The 19,979-nt window shown below is 37.1% G+C and overlaps 1 protein-coding gene across 1 annotated transcript in view; it reads left to right on the forward strand.

The window, feature by feature from the left end:
- Positions 1-19,979, forward strand: part of CPED1 (cadherin-like and PC-esterase domain containing 1) — a 145,115-nt gene that overhangs the window by 65,415 nt on the left and 59,721 nt on the right. The window contains exons 9-16 of the mRNA XM_010004304.1: positions 89-256; positions 1,256-1,360; positions 2,304-2,473; positions 4,228-4,287; positions 6,641-6,708; positions 7,042-7,086; positions 8,998-9,184; positions 9,908-10,076. Coding sequence (XP_010002606.1) covers positions 89-256; positions 1,256-1,360; positions 2,304-2,473; positions 4,228-4,287; positions 6,641-6,708; positions 7,042-7,086; positions 8,998-9,184; positions 9,908-10,076 — 972 coding nt within the window. The remainder of the gene's footprint in view (positions 1-88; positions 257-1,255; positions 1,361-2,303; positions 2,474-4,227; positions 4,288-6,640; positions 6,709-7,041; positions 7,087-8,997; positions 9,185-9,907; positions 10,077-19,979) is intronic.

Below are 19,979 nucleotides of genomic sequence, written 5' to 3' on the forward strand. Positions count from 1 at the left end.
TTTCCCTAAATAGTTCCAGTTTGGTATATGTGGTCGTGAGAAGACTGTAATTGATATTCAAATTATTTCATACATTGTTTTCCAACAGGTGCATGAAAACTTTGACTTTCAAGATGAAGATGAATCAAATATTCAAGACAAAACTTTCAAAGAATTTCTTTTTGAAGATACTTTTAAGTTTCTCTTTTCTAATGAATCGTCAACATCCAGTTTCATGGAAGCTTTACAAAAAATATACGGATCAACTGTGAACAAGGTAGTTCACCCCACTTTTTCCTTATTATTAACAATTCAAAAAGATTTCATTCTAAAATTGTGTGCCTTTCTGAATTGTTGGTGCTAACTTACAGAATGAAGGAATTATTTAATCAAAACTATCTGTTATTGGATTCTGGGGAATAAAACTGTAATTAGATTGAACAATCAAATTTTCTTTTATAAAAATTCCACTCTCAAATTGTATCATTCCCCAAAGTACAGTACTTTAAAGATGTATTTGAAGTTTAACAACTTCGTTTCCCCACCATTTTGTAAATAGTCTTTTTTAATATACAGGTTTTTGTGTTTTCATAAACCTAGGCCTGATTAACTCAAACAAGCATATTCGTGAGCATCAAAATTACATTATGTTTCCTACAACTTTGTGTCTTATTCTGAATGTAAGAGCCAATTACATTTTTTTTTACATTTATAGGATCTGGATAAAGTTTGCATCACTAGTGAAAACTATTTCTGACAAGCTGGCTTCTCCTTTAGCAGTGTTTCTCTCAATCTGGGCCCACTTAAGGGTGCATTTCTGAAGACCTCCCTGTTTGCAAAACTTACAGGGACTAAATTATCCATGTGACTTCTGTCTCTCAGACAGGTGTGACTAAAACAGGGTCATGGATTCCAAATTTATGACAGGATAAAGTAGGAAGCTGCAGACTTATGCACATGTGTGATATGATTGCCTAAGTCTGTGTTCCACAGGAGACCAGACCACATTTCAAACTGTTCATTTTATTATTATGCAGTCTCTTCCCATGGTAGTTTCTATGGGTGCTTTTCTCCACAAAGCCAATGCACAGCTCAATTCATTCTAGATTGAGAAATGGGAAGAGCTATCAAGGAGCTGACTTGACATGACTTTGAATAAGTTAGGACAAGATGAGAGCTGCTTTAACTTCTTTGATCACCAAAGGGATTGGGGTGTAATGAAAGCACATTGCTTTCCATATGGTTTCACCAGAACATGCTGCCCTTTCCTTCATAGGATGGAACTTACCACAGAGAAGATGAGCAATGTTTGTCTTTAGAAGAGATAAATTCAATTATTACTTTTATGAAGGAGCTGAAGAGTCTCGGACAATTTGAGCTGGTAAAATAAACAGGGTTTTTTTGTATTGGATGGATAAATTATGTAAATCTCTTAACATACCTCTTTCATTACCATTCTTTCCTGTCTCTGGCAGATATATTAGGCTGGATGGACAGGGAAGCAAGGAGATAGAGGTTATGTTGATTTTATTCTGGAGTATTTTTGGGTTTAAAATTAAAAGAGATAAATAAATAAAATTGAGAATTTGAATCGAGGATTAATTGAAAAAGACAGCTAAAGCAGAAACAGTGACCAGAAAGCAGAATTAAAAAGAAAGGATAAAAAATATATAGAAGGCTAATGAGATGGTAAGAAAATAGAGTTATAATGAAGCAAGGCAGGTGTGACTGGAAGAACTGGAGGCACTACTACACTGAGATCAAGACCAAAGAATAGATACACATTAAAAAGAGGGGGGGGGGACAGGGGGATAGGAGAGAAAAAAAAAGGCAAAAAAAACCCAAGCAGGTGGAATATATGGTGTATCTTCTTCACACTTAAAGTGAGTTCATTTTTGGAGAAGAAGACAGATAAAGGAATAACAGTAAGTGTGAACAGTCATGGCAGTTAATGAGGGAAAACTTGAGTATTGGGGAAATAAAAGATCTGCAACTGGATCTGTTGTTCAGAAAGTCTATGTGATACCAGGATTTCTTCTAGGCCTCCTGGTTGAGTATCAGGGTTGAAGACTGATAAGACTTTCTGAAGAGGGATTGAGTTTAGAACTGGAAGTCAAATCAAAGGCAAAGGAGTTAGACTTCTATGTCAGTACTAGTCATCTTGATTTACAAAGCTGGGCAAGACAGTAATTTTCTACACAAGTAGGAAAGAGCATTAATGTACATCAATCCATACGCTATATACAGCCTTCTGATGGCTTCTCACTTCTTTACATTTTACAAATAGTATAATGTGTGTCTCTAATCAGCATGTCTCTTCTCAGCTTTTCCCTTCTGCTGCACCCAGGATTCAAACTTTATTACGTGACCTTTATCACATGGTAGACCCGATGAGGCGGCTTGGTTCAGTCCTGACTGTGCATTGGTTGCTTTCCAGTTTACTTGAACAATTCCAGTTCATGACTAAAGAGGCACATACAAGTCTTTCACAATGGTAAGATAGCTACTATTTGGTGTGTTTGGGTAGTTTCTCAAATTATTTTTATTTCAGTAGCTTCAGTGAGCATCATAAAACTGAATCCTTCAGCAGATGTAGGTAGACTATGAACACTTGAGATAAAGGCCTGTCACCCCATCATGGAGCTGTTCTGTCGTTGGAGATGTAGCTAAGTTTCTATATAGGACAGCTTCTCTTTCTAATACAGAGTTAATTGGAGCTAGAGTACATTTTTTTTTCTTCTAAGAAATATGAAGTAAAATAGGTAGGGTTTTTTCTCTGAACAACTGCAAGTCCAAAATTAGGAGTGTTTATAAAGATTAAGACTGTTTTTTAATTTATTCACCAATTAAAAACAAAACTGTAAAGAAAGTACAAAAATTCAGGTGATTTTTCCAAAAGGGACTATTGATTTTCACTGGAAGGCAAGCAGGCAGGCAGGCAGGCAGGCAGGAAGGCTGTGTTATACTGTAAGTTAGTAAAAAATTTGTAAAAATGTGTTTTCTGTGATCATTATCTCTTGTGTATGATGCTTCATACACATGCCATACTTCTTTACTGACTGCGGACATACATGCAGTGGCTTGGGAACAAAGGCACATTAGGCAATGTGTGTGTCTGACATTAAATGTGCATATAATATGATTTTGTACTTTTTCTTTTTGAGTATGTAATAGTGACTATATAAGGTGCCTGTAATATTTCTTAAGTTTTTTTTTGGTCCTTATTGAATTGGCTGTGGCTTTCAGCAAGTTGATAGACATCTGTATCTTTGTTTGCTTAGCTGTAAAGCGGGGCTTATACTTACCCCTGTGCTAGGAAACTGTTTATTAGTGTTTTGAAAACACACAGTTGGGTGAATGTGTTAGGTATTATTGTTGTTACTGCCGGTCAGTCCATGAAAAGTAACTTATAGATGCAGCTGCTTGCATTCATGTGTAAGCCCTTGCCCTTTTGCCAAAATATTTAGGTTTGCATATCAAAGCATACCAACCTTTAGCAGCTTTCTGTTCTAATCTAAGCTGTGCCACTCACTCACTTCGACGAATTCCCTTGGCCTCTTTTTTTATCTTCAAGCTGAACATTATTGTATGTGTATAAATACGTGGAAGCACCATGACCTTTCTCCAGGGCATAGGCCAGACTGCTTCTTCGCAATGTATTTTTCTGCAATGGCTAAGCTAATAGCACCATTCTGTTCATTCACTCTATATAAAAAATGTGTGTTTTGACATTGCTAAATCATAATCTTCCACTCTTATAGCTACATGCATGTGATGGTGATGCATGTGTCAGATATGCATGTAATTATACTTAATTGCAAGGAAGAAAGAGCTTAGTAGAGCTTACTCCCCAACCTTCTCTTTGAGGTTTGATTAATCTTTTTTGAGATTACCAGCCTTGATGGATTTCTGTATCAGAACACTTTTCCTGAATTTCTTCAGTTAAAGCCAGGTTGTTTGGTTAACTCTTTTAATAGTTCTTATTTCTCTGCCTGTACAAAACTGGTATTTCTATTTTAAAAAATCCAGTTGTTTTCACAGTTGACTGTCTAACTAGGAAAGATACTTATGGGAAAAATACTGACCTCTGACTTAGGTCTTTTACAGTTATTATGTTCACTGATCATAAAGTCATAGAATGGAAACAGGATTTAAAGAAGTTTCCTGGTTTTCTTAACTAATTTTATCTACATGACTAGTACTGAAACCTTAAATGTTATTAGTGAACATTCTGAATTCCTTCCACAGGAGAAGCAAGAAGAACTCTAGCAACTCATCTCAAACTATAATGAAATGGTTACAGCCTAGGTGAGAATGATCATCTTAGATGTATTGGTACAAAATACGACAAAGTTATTTGCAAGTCATGGAGTGGTACTACCTAAGGTGCACTGAAATAAATTTTCTGCATAGTTTGCGCACTGTTTTTCAACTCTATACAGCTACAGTTTGTGATATGACTAAGACATATATCATTGCTGTCTTTTATAATAGGGGCTACGAAGTGCCATGGCAAGGATGTTTGGCTGTCTCAGGCAGCAGGGGAGCATGAGACAACCAGATTAGTGAGAAAAGCCTATGCAGGTCAATAAAGTTGCAAAAGTTTTGATGAAATCAACTGATATATTTGGAAAAGTGTTACTAGCTCCCCACAAGCAAGCCCTTTTTAGGTCAACATAGAAGCAGCAACCCTCAAGCTGAATTTGCTTTGACAATAATTTCTAAGGTTAAGTTGGTCATGCTCATCACCTGGGCAGTTTGAGAAACAAACATTCTGACTATGGGGCAGAAGACTATGACAAGACAGTTGCAGTAAGAACTGATCTGCAATGGGAGGAATTAGAGACAGAGGAAAGGAGGAAAGGAGAGAGACATTTGGGATTAAGTGCCAGAAAACAAATCCCAGTCTTGGGGCTGCAATTTTGTATTTTTCTTTTGAAGAGCAGCACAAGATACATCATTTAGTGAATCAAATGGCCTCATTGAAAATCTGTGACTGAAGCCAAGCAAATGCTCTACAGAACAGGGAGCTCTCACTACCAGCTAATCAAACAGAAAAAAAATTGCTAGTGCTCATACCTCACAAAATTACCTCCAGTGCCAAGAATAGAGGGACAGTCATTCCCTAGTCCTGCTGGCAACACTGTAATCTGAGTATCTTTCTGTAATATCAGTTCTAAATATTATGTTTTTATACCCTGCTGTAATTAGATAGAGTTACTATATGTCTCTTAATATATTCTAATGACAATTACAATCTCTTTACAAAGCTGACACTTACAGGTTATGTTGTTCCTTTGGGAGCTGGGGCCTGACAGTGATGGTGGCTGCCACACTCCTGAGGTGTCCTCTGGCTAAACCGAAGTCTGGCTTTTTATAGGGTTAAGAAATCTTGTTTTCACTTTACAATAGGGTTTGGAACTGGGCATTCAAAAAGGAACAACAGAAAGAAAAAATACATTGGATGGGTTTTGGCCATTGGCAAGCAGAAAAAGGTGTGGAAAAAGACTTGTAACTTGGAAAACAAAGTTTCTAATAGTTTATTAAGTGCCTACTTTGAATGACATAATGAATGTGCATGAAATTAGGGCACTGTCTAGACACTACAAACTCAGAACTATCTTTTCACGCACACACACAGACACACAGATCTGCCAGCTGCCTCTTTCCTTATCTCATTGCGATAATGCAGAAATCTCTGTTTTATTATTGGACAGTTTACCTTTTAGCATGATTGACCTCAATATTGCTTTCAGTAGCTCCTTTTGAAACATTAGTGATGACTGGTTGCACAGAACAGTATTGCCACCTCCCTTCCTTGGCACACACAGTGACTTTGTGTCTTTCAAAATCCATACTGTATGGGCAGCAGTGTCTGGGACAAGATGTTTTATGTGAACTTTTATGGAAAACACTGAGAGGAAAGCATGAAAGCTTCCAGAAATGCTAATGGAACTGTGAAAAGTTCATGTAAGTCAGAGGTCCAGTACATGGGTTGGAGAGATGCCTAGTGCCTTTCTTCTTCTGTGCTCCCAAAATGCTCTATGAAAGAAAAAATCTGCAGAGTTAGCAAGCTGGGCACCACTATCATGTTAACATATGGTTGCAGCTGACGTCTTTTTTCATTGAGGATTTATATTTATATTCTGAATGTTGATAACATGATTTGTTTTAAATTAGCAAACAACTCGAAACAGGTAGATGATCCTTCACATGAATACATGCTAACATCAGTACAGAGATTCACCTTGACACAGGCCTTCATCTGTATTTAGTTATTTTTTAACAGAGTCTAACTTTAACCTCAAATATGCACAAAAAAACTTCATGCAAAAAGTTAAGAGGTATGGTTTAGGCTGTTTTATTCTTGGGTATGTTCACTCTTCCTTCTCCCAAAAATTCTATTATGTTTTGAAATTTATTTCTGTTTTCCTTTTTTTCATATTATATTTTACTATTTATTATGGAATATGTATGCTCTGTCACAGTCATTCAGGTAATATTGCTAATGCTGATTACATGAATCCAGGAAGTTCATCTTTCCATGGAGAGTATTAAAATACCATCTGGCCTGGGTTGACATATAGAAATTTTTAAAAAATGTTCCATTATTTCTGTTCCTTCTATTAATGTAGAAATATGTCTGCTATTGAATTGACAGGAATTCTCCCCAAGAAAATGCAAGTCCTAAGCAGAATATTCCTTTTGACTTCAAGAAGAATCATGAAGGTAAGGGATCAGAGTAAGGTCTTTTATATATGGTGTGTTTTATCTATTTGTATTACTTCAGATAACATGGATGATTTAGGTTACATTGTTTTGCATTCCAGCTGGAAGGTCTTGGCTTACTACGTATAAAAGACAAATTTCTTCCTTATCTGTGGAAGCTGTTCTGCTGAGCCCATGAGCAGTGTTTATGAACCTAAAGCAAAGATCTCATACTGAAAATAATAAAATTACATTGTATTTTGTATAATTAACACAATAAAAGTTCCTTCTCCTATAGAATTATGAATCAGGCTTAGAGCAGAGAAACATTAATTATTTCTGTTTATATTTCAGCATTACTTTATTCCAGTAAGACTAAAGAAAGACAATGCAGTTATGGTAAGTCAAGGTCTTTCTAGACCATTAAGAGGAGAGAGCTTACTTGTACAAATTTCTTGGGTTTTTCAGCATAACCCTTCAGTGAATGGAGTGCCTCCTGGGCTATTTTGATAGATAGATAGATAGATAGATAGATAGATAGATAGATAGATATAGATATAGATATGTGTGTGTGTGTGTGTATGTGTATATATATACAAAAGGATTTTTAAGTAGCAAGAATGTTTATGAATCACTCAATAATCGGGCTATTATGTTAAATAAACCTCAGGCACAAAGTTAAACTTTGCTATGGATATGTATTAATGCAAGTATTCCAGCACTCATTTATCCCTTGCTCCATTTCAATAGAGTTTCCCCCCTTATTTTCAAGAACTTCAGCATACATTTGTTCTTGTGGAATGAACTTTAAACTTGTATGAAGTTTAATCAGCCTTGTATAAGGCTGGTCTTCAGCTCAGTGGTAGAGTTTTAAAGAGCTACTTAAGTGATGAAGAATTTTTCAAAAATATCTGCTTGGAGGAATATTTAAAGAATATTTAAAGATATGTGAAGATTGAAAGTATATTTGTCTTTGGTGGAGCATTGCTTTCAGCTTCCTTCCTCATTGACACATTATCTGAGGTGTTACTTAATAAACAGGAAACAATTGCTCTCTGGTGAAAAGTCTTTTCTACCCACTGAACATCATTTCCCCTCTGTTGCTGATCCAGGGCCTCCAGGAACTCCTGTCTCAGTTAGAGACCAGAAACACTCCTAAGTTAGCTGACTGGCATCACCATTCCAATTACATTTTTATTTTTTTAAAATACCTCCTTTTTTTTTTATTTTGAAAATTCCTCCTAATTTTTAAGCTAGTAGTGAGATAACCTTTTTTTGGTAAGGCATACAGGATCTGGAGAACTGTTTATGCACATAGGTATGATTTTTTAAAAAATACCTTATGTATGTCAACTTATAAGCCTCTATTCCCCTACAAACCTAGCCCAAATTATGCTTTTCCAATAGAATAATTTCCTTTACATTTTAATCCATGTGAGAGAGTGCTGAAATTGCTGTAGTTTGTTTCTCAAGGCCCACATTGCTTACATCTTTTATGATGCAAGCCACAAGATTTTTCAGTAAAAGAGTTTTCTGGCTGGAGTATTTTCTGAAGTACAGTTTTAAACACATACTAGAGAATACATGTGGAAGGCAAGTTTTGAATGTGTAATTGTACTGTAAATCTGAATCCAATAGGTTGGATTAAAATATTTGTCGTAAGTGGGTTGCCAACAAATAATTATTCTCATTAGTCATTTGGCAAACACTACAAAATAAAGGATACTTTTGAGCAAATAGGATTTGATTGTGGAGATTTCATGCACAGGGAAGGAGCTGGAATTCGTTGATTTAGGAATTTTAATAAAACATTCTTCCAGCTGTACTGCAAATGACCCCATGGGTCTAGATATATTCATGTGACTTGTTCTTATGAACAGTAAGAGTATGTCTAAATTATTTTGATTTTTATTGCCAATTAAATAAGTACATAAACCCTGTACACAGGCTGGTACCTAAGTAGGTTATGAATTTTGGTCTAACTCTTCTTTAAGTTTCAGATAACCAACTGGAGACAGGATCTCCCAGGCTTAATCCTTGCATTTTCAAAGGCTTACTCAGACTTTGAGTTTTGTGGCTCTGACTCGAGTCATTGGGCACTGAATGTTTCAAATCCCTCCAGGGTCTAAAAATTTCTCTTAAGTGCCAATACAAACTCCATTAAGACCTTGCAACAGAATTATCAGTCTCATAGTGACCAGGCATTAAACAGCCTGCCATTGTACGTATTATCAATCTGCCATAAGTTGCATGTTACTTAAAAATGTTCATACATTTCACAGTTTTTTCTTTGATGCCTTCTTGGAACAGATAAAGATACCCTATCTCATATCAGGCAGATCTTCACCAGTCCACAGCTGGACTTGAATCCTCACTTTAACCCAAAGATCAAAGAATACTATGCAGAAGTCCCATTCGACATGGTGACAGTGAAGATAGGAGCAGAACCCTCTAACTGTCAATGCCAAGTACACCTTGATGAGAAGAAAGGGCCAAGGTATGAGAACAAAATTATAAGTACAAAAATAAAAGTGTCCTTAACTTTGGAACTATGTCAGGATGTTACAGAATTGCTTTGTGTTTCCAAAAGCAGGCAATGCCTATAGATTAGTCACAGGAAAGTCAGAGGGAGCTCAACACTCAGAAATGTTTATTTATTTGTCGATATCCTGAAGGCAACAGTATTATGTTCTCAAGACATAACTAACCCCAGCTTTACAGCATGCACAGTTGCTAGCAACTCCCCTACCTTCTCCAGTGACTGACAGTATCAAACCTGAGTGGGAACAGACCATCATTACACTGCAAACAAAGCCAACAAAGAATTTGAGCTTTTTGTGTCTAGGCCTTGATTTTGCACTGCGGCCTAAGCTACTTGATTGTCTCCCATCTGACTTCACCACGAACTTGGACCTGCCAGGAAATATTGTCCCTAGTGGCTTCATGCACAGATTTCATGTCAGAATTGTTGTCATGGCCACTGAAGCTGTCTTCACTAAGTTTCACTGATAATATTTCATATTCCTGAAAGAAATTTAAATTGTCACAAATCTTATTTCACACAGTTTTTTCTTTAAAATCATATGTATTTTGTATGAGAAAGAAAATGTTAGAAATAGAAGCCTCAAGGAGCAAATAAAGTTGAGCTGCTATAGATACAGCAGTGTAAGTAATTGTTTCTTTAGTATTTATTCTACCACTTCACTGTTTTGCCTTGCAGCTTTGCTAACTATCCCCTGGGCCTTGGGTTGAACAAAGTCATCATTCTCGTAACAGATGGTTCGCAGCCCAGCCCTCAGGTTGTGAGCAGCTACAAAATCACAATTTATCGAGAGGACCGCCCTAGTCTGCCTTTGTTTGATGACTATATGATGTGTGGGTTTGTCCAGGTATTGTCTTTATATTCTTTTGCTATACCAATTAATAGTGGACTTAACTGGTTTCTGTTTGTGCTGTGTTATAAATTAGGTTACATTGGCCAAAGCTGATGTAGAGTCAGTTTTAGTGAGATTGGCTGAGTTCTAAAGGCTGAAATCATATTAAATACAGCACTTACGCAACATTTTGGATATTAAAGGTAAGTCCAACATATGTACCTGTTACAGTTGCCATGTATGTGAGAACTCCAGGTTTATTAATCCTTACTTTGGTTAGCCAAAACCTTACCCATCAGAGAGCTGTTATTTGCTTGTGAGAAAACAGTCCTTCTGTGCCACACAATGGACAGACTGGAGTTTCTGTAACTGTCTATCTGTGACTTTAGAGCCATGGAAATCCTTTCACTAGGAAAGGTATTTATGAAGTTGATGTGTTTATCAGTGTTCAAGACAAAAGCTTCTGAAAAGTGTTTATTCTAGAAGATGAATAAACACAATGGAAAAAACCCACTTATTATTCCAAAGGAAGGTAAGATTTTCACTTACGTCTTATTTATCCAAATATAAATTTGGGAATACAAATAAATTACTCCCAAGAAATAACAATCCTTAGAAAACAGTGGGTCTCCTGAATGTAGAAAAAGGTGAGAGTCTGTCCAATAGTGCTACAATGGGGCTAGTGCAGGAGAGCTTAATTAGACACAGAATTGGAAGAAAGATGATGAAATAAAGGAACTGGGTTTCAGTTAGTGAAACTATGGTGATAAATATATTGTTCACTAGATAGAAACCCTGGGACACAGACTGGAGCAAAGCTGTCTGTTTGGATTCCAGAGTCTGAGGACTAAACGTTGGTACATGATATGGTGGGCAAAGATAAGCCAGTCACTTCAAAGAGGGAAGCAACGTAGTAAATCATAACCAAGGGCAGGGCTTCTGTCTCTGGGATTTTAGGCAGACTAAAAGGTTTTGTGGATTCATTCCAAATATTAGAGCATCCAAGAGGAACACATTTTGTCACAAGAACTTCTGTGACCAGGAAGCAGGTTTTTTAAAACAATAGTGTTGAAACTGTCATCCATGTTCATGTCAAATACCTAATCCTACCCTTATTTATCTTCTTTATGAAAAGCTGTGTATATCACCATATTGTTCCTGTAAAACCTAGTTCCCTTCTCTGGCCTCTTTCTGTATACTGCAGGAGAGGTTGGGATGCCAGGGTGGGAGAAGGTGAAGGAATTTATACTATGGAACAGATCAAGAGGGATTTTTTTAATTTTTTTTATTTATTTTTTTTTTAATTGTGGAAAAAGAAGCACTGGGGCTTTAAACAGGAGCCAAAGAGATTATAAATATTGATAGCAAATTGTATGTTGACAATAATAACCTCAATCTGCAAGTCAGAACTGTCAGAGAAAAAGTGAGCAGTAGTCATAGCCTACTGAGTGCTGATCTGAATACCTGATTATCATATACCTGGCCCTCTACCTATTCTTTGTCTCTTCTCTTTTACTTATCTTACAAGCTCAAAATGTCAAGGACCATCTTCTTGCTCTTTGTACTGGGTCAGCACTAAGTCTAGTCGTTGCTACAGCAAAACATATAAGAATAAAACATATAATACCTAAGATTTCAGGTTTAGTGGACAGCAATTTGCCTGACATCTTATGATGTGATTTAGTATGAAAAGGAGAGCAGGAGTAGGTTGAGCTGGAGTTACATTACTAGAACACACTGGCTGTGAAAATGTGAGGAAAGCTCCTCTGTTGCTCAATTTGGGGCATGTATCCGGATGTAGGAAAAGGAATTCAACCTCATACACATCCTCCCACACTAGAGTTTACACTATTGTTAATGATTTGTGATAACATTTACGAGACTGAGTATGAATCTTTGAAGCACTGTGAAGGAAAAGAGATCTAGAAAGATAAAAATGAAAAGTGTTTTAGAAGTTTCTTTTGATTGAGCTCGGTTTTGTGCTCATCTGTGTATAACTGCTCCCTAATTAATATAATTGTTCAGCACTAGGGAGGACTTCAGGAGTTCAGAGTAAAAATGGGATGAAAAGCATTCTTGTGGTATCTAATGAAGGCTGTGAAGATACAGTGTGAGGTTCTAAAGCAACATTTTTTTAGGTATGTTAAAAGCAAACTTATCAGAGAGTACATTTAAAAAACAAACAAAGGCTGGAGCTGGAGATAGAAATGGCATTCAGAAAACACTCAGAAGCCTGCATTTTTTCCCTTACCCCTATTTGCTAGTATAGAATTTATTACCTTTTGCTGAGAGTGCTGCTTTTTATCAATACAAAACTCAGGTCTTAAATAGCATCATTACATTCTGCTTTTTATACCAGAGAACATTATGTCCTATTGCAGGGTGGGTTAATACACCCTGATCAATGGCATGAATGCTTGTTCTCTTAGTAACAAGACACCTGTTTTAGGAGTAAAAGGATAAATACAGCGTGAACTGATGGCGTCTCCTTTGGACACTTGACTAGGCACAACTGGGATCACACATGGAGAGACAAAGGTCACTGACAGTGGTGTGGTCTTTCTCACAGAAGGCTTCAGTTAAAATTCTAATCCATTGACTTTTTTCCTGACTTTCTTTTATGTTTAATCCCATTAGGATATTCAGGTTTCACTGCAAGATGATACTATAAGGAAGGTTACAATTAAAAGACAGAATATGGGATGTCATTTCCAGTCTTCTAACAGTTCTCATGCAGTTGAATAATCCTGGATTAATTTCAAGCCTATTGAGTTCAGAAGTGTGTGGTTCCAAGCCTTGCCACCCCTAAAAAGGGAGAAAATATTGTCCTCTCTACTTTTTGATAGCAGCTATAATATCCTCATTAAAACCAAATTAGTAGGAGATAAACTGTGGCATCACCATAGCACCTTCAGGAGCTTTGTTAGCCTCTTATTGTGTGCTCTGCATTCTGATGATATTGCTTGGACTGCAAATTGAGAGGTTATTTGGTTTTGTTTTAACTTAATTTTGTGCAGTTGTTGACAGTATTAAAACTAAGTGTCCCTGAGAGAAGTGATGCCATTTCATTATCACCCGTGAAGCTATGATACCAAGATAGCAGAATACATAGGAAGCAGGAAAAAACAGTGAGCTTTTAATACAGGGGTATTTGCATTACCCTCAAGCGAAAGATCACAGGCTACATGCAAACTGTCATAAAGGAAAAAATATTTAATTCATCCTTGCACTGCCCATTATCTTCAAAATGCAAACAGATTGATCTGCACCCCACTTGAAATGTGTGGATGCTACCACTCTGATTGTTAACCTTTACCTAGATGCAATCATGAAAGGTAACTGGTGATGTGCTATGGGAATCTTGTTCTACATGGCAAACTTGTGTCTCGATGGTGTCCTGCTGCCACATGTTTTCAGTTTTTTGTGGTTTGTTTGTTTCTTTGTTTATTTTGGGTTGGTTGGGTTTTTTTGTGTGTTTCTTTTTGTTTGTTTTGGTTTTGAATTATAGTAATACAGCTATTTATTTGGATTTGCATTGTGAGTAATGGATAGCTAATATTCTGGTTTATAGCCATAGTATGTTCCATACTCTTTGTGCAGATGCACAAAACTTGAAAAAGTACTTTCCAGAATCAGTGCAGTGCAGTGGGCTAATGCTCTGGCTGTCCTAAAGCTTTCTCAGATCTGAGAGAATGGGCAACAACTAGAATGGAGAACAACTTTTAAAACTTCCCTGTTTTTTATAGAATACCTTAAGAACTACTATCTCTTATATTTTTATAAACCCTTTTCTCATATTTATTTCCTAGAGTCCAGTTAGCCTAAGAAGTCCAAGAGAGCTGATAGTGAGATACTAACATAGCATTACTGACTGTAACACCAAATGGCTACAATGCATCTTGTAACAAGATACCAGAAACAAGATGTTGATTTCTCTTTCTGTCTACTAAACTTCCACAGATGAAAAATCAATTAAGACCTTGGCCTAATATCATAACTATACTTAACTTTATTACAGTTTTTGAGGGGTAGAGAAGAAGCTTTTTTTTAAAAAAAGAAAGAAGTTAATTTTAATTTTTTTTAATTTTTTTTTTTTTGTTCTGTAAGGTATGAAAATACTTTTTTTTTTTTCCAGCTCAAGTTATACATTTCTCAAGGAAATAAAATGTTTTTATTTCATTTTAAACTTGTGTCAATACAGTTATGATACCTTTCATACCAGACAGTACAAATAAAAACTATCAATTATAGAAACATAAATTAATGCTTTGCCTAGTGGTTTCATGCAAATATTTCAAAAAATCTTGCAAATATTAAATAATGTCAATAATATAAATGAAAATTAAAAACTTAGGGAAGAAATAAAGAACTTGTCCTATAGCAGGAGAGACTTGCAGCACATCCATGTCTTCAGTCCTTCCCATCAGCTGCCTTAGATTCAGTGTGACCCCCAGAACAAACCATCCATCTCTTCTGTCCTTGGGCCATTGCTAATGCCATGTGCTCACTCATGTTTTCCAGTGCTTGTTGCATCAGCAGCAGCTAACCTTCCTGGCAGTTCTGGATTTGAGTGTCTTGCTTGAAAACACACAGAAATTGCCTGTCTGAAAACAAATATACAGCCTAATTATATTAGCAACCAGACTGTATCTTATTTGGAAAGTTAGCTTACTTCCTTTTCAGACAATAAAAGAATATGCATTATAGGAGCAATCATGCATTGCATTCTTAAGTCTGCTCAGAACTGGTGAGAATATTTTTCAGTGGTTTTGAATTTTTTAGAAAACATTTAACATGCCCCAAACTTAAAAAAAATAGTTTGCATACATTTTTTAATTTCTGTATTTTGTTTGTTCATTTTTAAAGCTTGATGGCTTTGGAAAATAAAATAAAGAAAATCATCCTTCTTCAAAGGAAGACATTTTTATTCAAAAAGATTTCTTTGAGTAAAAGAGATTAAACTTTGAAATTTATATTGGCATAACTGTTAAGTTAGAGACTTTAGCTATTGTGCAGTCCAGAATGCTGACTGTTTTCAAGGAGGGAGTGGCTGGGACAAGCAAAAAAGCCCACTCATTATTAGATCTAAGATACTCAAGGCTATATTCTAAATTTTCTTCAGAAACACTGGTAAGTGCATAGTATGATGGTCATTTTTTCCAGGAGCAATGACAACTTAAGCATCCCTTTCCATACCTGCAGCTACTCATAAACCAGATGGGTGAAGTTGGGGTTTTTTTAAGTTGACTGGTTTCTAGGGTAGGGCCCCCAGTCTCTCTGAATGCAAAGGAAAGGGTAGTTGCAGGGGCAGAAGAACACTCGTAGTGGATGCTCCTTAAGGCAGCTTTTCCTTGCTTCATTAAAGAAATTCCCATTGAGTTAATGTTTAAAGCTCTGTCAAGTGAGTATAACTGCTCAAAAAAAAAAAAAAAAAAAAAGGAAATCTGGTTTGAAATGAGCAGAAGCTTCATGTTCAGAAATTGTATCAGTGATTTATGAACAAACCCACACAAAATACTAGGTGTATATTTTCATTATTACTAGTATATTAAATAAAGCCTTTAAAGATCAAGAGACATATAATCACCATGCACTGTAAGCATAAAGTGAACAAACACCTAAATCTAATAACACAACTTGGTTCTTCTAAAAACTATAATCATGAAGGTATGGAATGTAGAGGTGTAAATAATAAATGCACTGAGCTAATTTGCAAGTAGAGGGTTCATTTCTGTGTGTATTTCACAACAAAATGTTTTGTAGAGTCAGCATATTCTGGCTTTGTCCACATCTATGCCATTGGGGTGAGAAGACTTGTCACGTTTTCTTAATTATAACAAAGAATTTTGTGATTATTTTAAACATTGATTTGTAGATGAGTCAGAGGAAGAATTAACCATTGTGATGGATCTTCTTTATATTTATGATGTTTTGTGCTGAACTCCTTTTGGATCTTGGCGTCAGGGATGTGGCTCTTAGGTTGGTATCTTGATCAGCAGTCAGTATCTGCTGCTTTAAGGAAAGGTCTTTAAAGCTCAATAATGCAAAGATGTGTCCTTTGGGACGCTCTCTGTTTTCTCTAGAAATCAAATACTCTCTTCTTTCACTTACACTGTTGACTTTATCCGTAGTCTGCACTATCATGCAGTAATCATGGGTTCCCATAATCATAGTTCGTTCATCATCTGTTGGGCTCTGAACAAGATGTAGAGAGAAAATGGGAACAACTAGGGCATATGGTGGGAAGAACCAGCAAAAGAATGAGAATTTCTCTAAACATGGAATGCAAATTTGCTTTACAGTTGCATCCTGTATTTCCAGTAGGCAGTGTTTGACTAGGACTGTCATCACATGCTGCAGCATTTTGGGGATGCCACATTGCAGAGCCCAAACTTTGTGGCCGAAGTCCATGTTTGTTCCAGATGCCTGGAGAAAAGCATGTAGCTTTCCAGTTTACTGCATTTTGCTTACACTTCTCATTTTGTGTTAGTTGGGCTTAGTCTTCTCTATATAGCTAAGTTTCCTGTGTAACATGTGGTGCAAGATTAATACCAGATACTCCCCAGGAAACATTTCCACAAGTGTCAGGCAGAGGCAGAAGAGAGCGGATGTTTCCATGCAGCAGGTACATTTGTCATTATTACGGTGCATTGTACAGGGGAAATGGTGTGTTACGCAGATTACTGACAGATAACTTGCCGCCAGTGCTTTGAGACAATCCATGTAAATGCTGATTCAGTGTTTCAACAATTATAAGCCAATAATTACTTAGATGACACCAATGAACTGATTTTGTTGGTGATCATTAGCCAGAGGAAGTATTAGGTTGCTGTAATAATTAGCCCCAAAGAGATTTTTTTAGGCAGCTTCCAGCCTTCATTTTTCCTGTGCTCCCTTTCCTTGGGCAACACTCTTGTAACTAACTTCTTAAATCAGGAATTATATCACTCTTCATCATAAGTGAATTTATTGACACCAGCTAGTGTTGTTTGTAGCACCTTCTACCTCAGCAGTGGAAAAAACACTATCTCTTTCAAAAAAAAATCTTTCCCTTCCTTTTCCTCTTCTGTGTGTTTGCAGTTCAACACAGCCTTGCTAGGAGCAACCCACCATCCTGGACACTCACTTAGGTGACTCTTGACTTAAATGGTTATTTTGATATTATGCTGCCATAGAAAAATGTTATTAGTATATGATTATGTGAGGAACAAAACCATAAAAGATAAGGCTCAACGACCTGACAGAGCAGTTGCATTCTTTTGTGTGCTCATGCTGTTCTCCCCCTCATGCAATTACTGATGTCATCCCCTGGGTGTGCATGACACATTAAAGATGAAGATCTGCCCAGGAACTAGCCAAGCAGAAACTCGCAATTGCACCACAAAAATGTTAAGGCATCAAATTATGACCCATATGATTGCAACTGGAGAACAAGATCCCACTGGTGCCAGTGGGGGTGTATGATTGGACATTTCAGCCTAACAGATGCCTTGCAATACCTGCTCCCTAGGGTGCTGCAGGAGGCAGGGAGATGCTGAGACAGATACAGTGCTGTGGATGCAGATTCTGTTGATACTCTGCTATCTCTGAGCCCATCAAGGACTGCTAGTACAGACTGGACTAGACCCAGGTTTTATGATTCCTTGTCTTTAACCACAGGATTGAAATGTCTTTTTTAAATAATCACAGTGAACCACTGTGGGTGAATGTGAAAGGAGATAGACAACAGAAAAAGCTGGGAAGGCAATTCAGCCCTTGGGAGAATGCTGTTCTCTGGGAAAGCTTATCAGAAAAGCTGTTTTAATATAATTCTTGTTAGCTATGTGGGTTTTGTTTGTCCTAAGTTATCAGGCTATCATCCCACATATTTAGAACAGATTTTTGCTTGTGCTTCTTTTTTTTGCTCTTGTTTTGGATTATTTCCATATAGTAGAGGGCCAGTAATGCCACTGGAATGAATTTTGCTAGAAAAGTGGTAGCTTAACTTCTGCACAAGTCTCCACACAGCATAGACTTTTTGGTGCTTATTCTTGTGTCCTCTCCCTGCCACAGTGATTCCTCCGTGAATTCCTGCATTGTGGCCCAAATGGAACAGGAGAGGTACAGTTCAATGGACTGATAACTAGAGTCCCTCAGGGAAAAGAGACAGCCATGTGCTTGAATAGTCTCAGCCTGAGGCCAGCCTAGAGGCTGAGTGGTTGGGGGCATCCTGATTTAACCACACAGAGGTTGCTTCCTTCTGCCCCTGCCTACCGGAGGGCACCTCTGGAGCCAGACCCTGGGCAGCCAGAGGGAGCTCCTAACATTCAGCCCTAAGTGAAATGCTCCTGAGAAGTACCCTGCATACTGTAGTAATGATACCACCTCATGAAAGCACCTGAGATCTCTGGAGAGGAACAGATTATGTACTTGGAGACTCTCAGTCACCCTCTAACAGCTATTGTTTTTCCTTGATTCCACGGGGAACTTAGCTCAGTCCTCTCAAACGCCATGGTGGACTAAGCTCTTGCTTTCAGGCTTTGCATTGCCTACATTAACAATGCTAAATTAGGGGGTCAGAGTGTAGCCCATAATTTTCCATGCTTCGATTTCTGACTGTGCAATAGCAGGATACAAGAATTAACTCCCCAGTAGAGTCTAAAGGCTTACAAGTCTTTGAATGAGGCACATAATTATGAGAACTGCAAAGTATGGGTTACACAGTTCTCTTTTACAAGCTCCAGGAAGTGCATAGACATGTTTAAAAGTACAATAATAGAAAGAGGTGGGGAAGAATAAAAGGTCATCCAAAGTTTCTGAAGCCTCACTGAAATATTTAGCAATGTTTTTGGTAAATAGCTGTGTCGCTGTTTGCATTCTGTCAGTGTACCTGATTCATGGGGAGAAAGTTCATTAATTAGAAGTAATTTGCACTGTATGACTGCACACAAAGTGCTTCAGCTATGATGAGACTGCCAGTTTGTAGGTCGCAAACAAATCAGTGGGTCGCAGACAAATCAGTAGGTTGCAGACAAATACATGCATATGGGTAAAGTATTTGCAATTTATATGTTGTGCATGCATCTGGATTGTTTCTTCTTTTTTCTTTTTCCTTTTCTTTTTTTTTTCTTTTTTCTTTTTTTGAATACATGGTCATTGCTGTTTGTACTGGGGCAAAAATTATTGTTATAAGATAAAACTTCAGTAGCTTCGTGTGACATCCTAGGTCTCTGTGGTGCCTCAGTTACCTTTACTCTGAATGATTGTCAAACGGTGACAATGGTGGCATTCATTAAATTGCTGACATGACAATAGAGTGCTGTGCAGCTACTTTTGCTGGCTATGAGCAAGTTGGAGCAGGTATAGGGAGAAAACAAGAAGCCATTGCTGCATGGCACCTAAGCCAGTCCAGTTCAGGTTAATGTAGTGTCTTGGTTTCCGGAACCTGACCTGCAAGATTTCCTGTCATGCTTATAATGTATATGAGGGGCACATGGTAGAACTATCTAGAGCCAAATTTAGGGCCTACAAAAGTTGCATGTTGCTTAGTGCACAATTGTGTGCGTACACTTCAGCTCTTCCAGTTCTGAGACTACCCCAGCAGACTGTGATTTCAATTTAGTAACAAATTCTATACCCATTATTGTGATGTGTATAATAGTAAAAGAAGAGAAAAATATCTTTAATATGAGCTGTTTTAACTGGAAAAATACTCTCACTGATCTAATTAGACTTGTTTTGTTAGCATCTGGGGTCCAAAAAATGAGTCTGCAGAAAAGAAATATCCAGAAATAATAACTGTGCTTTGATCATCTCAGCTTTTGATGCTAGTGGAAATTATTGGTGACATTTTGCCATTAGAAAGCTATAATGTGAAGTAGAGGGTATAGTTTGTTATGAAGATGATATAAGGGGAAGACTAAGTCATAGTAATGACTC

The sequence above is a fragment of the Chaetura pelagica genome, unplaced genomic scaffold, assembly GCF_000747805.2.
Source record: "Chaetura pelagica isolate M959 unplaced genomic scaffold, ChaPel_1.0 scaffold68, whole genome shotgun sequence".
NCBI lineage: Eukaryota > Metazoa > Chordata > Aves > Apodiformes > Apodidae > Chaetura > Chaetura pelagica.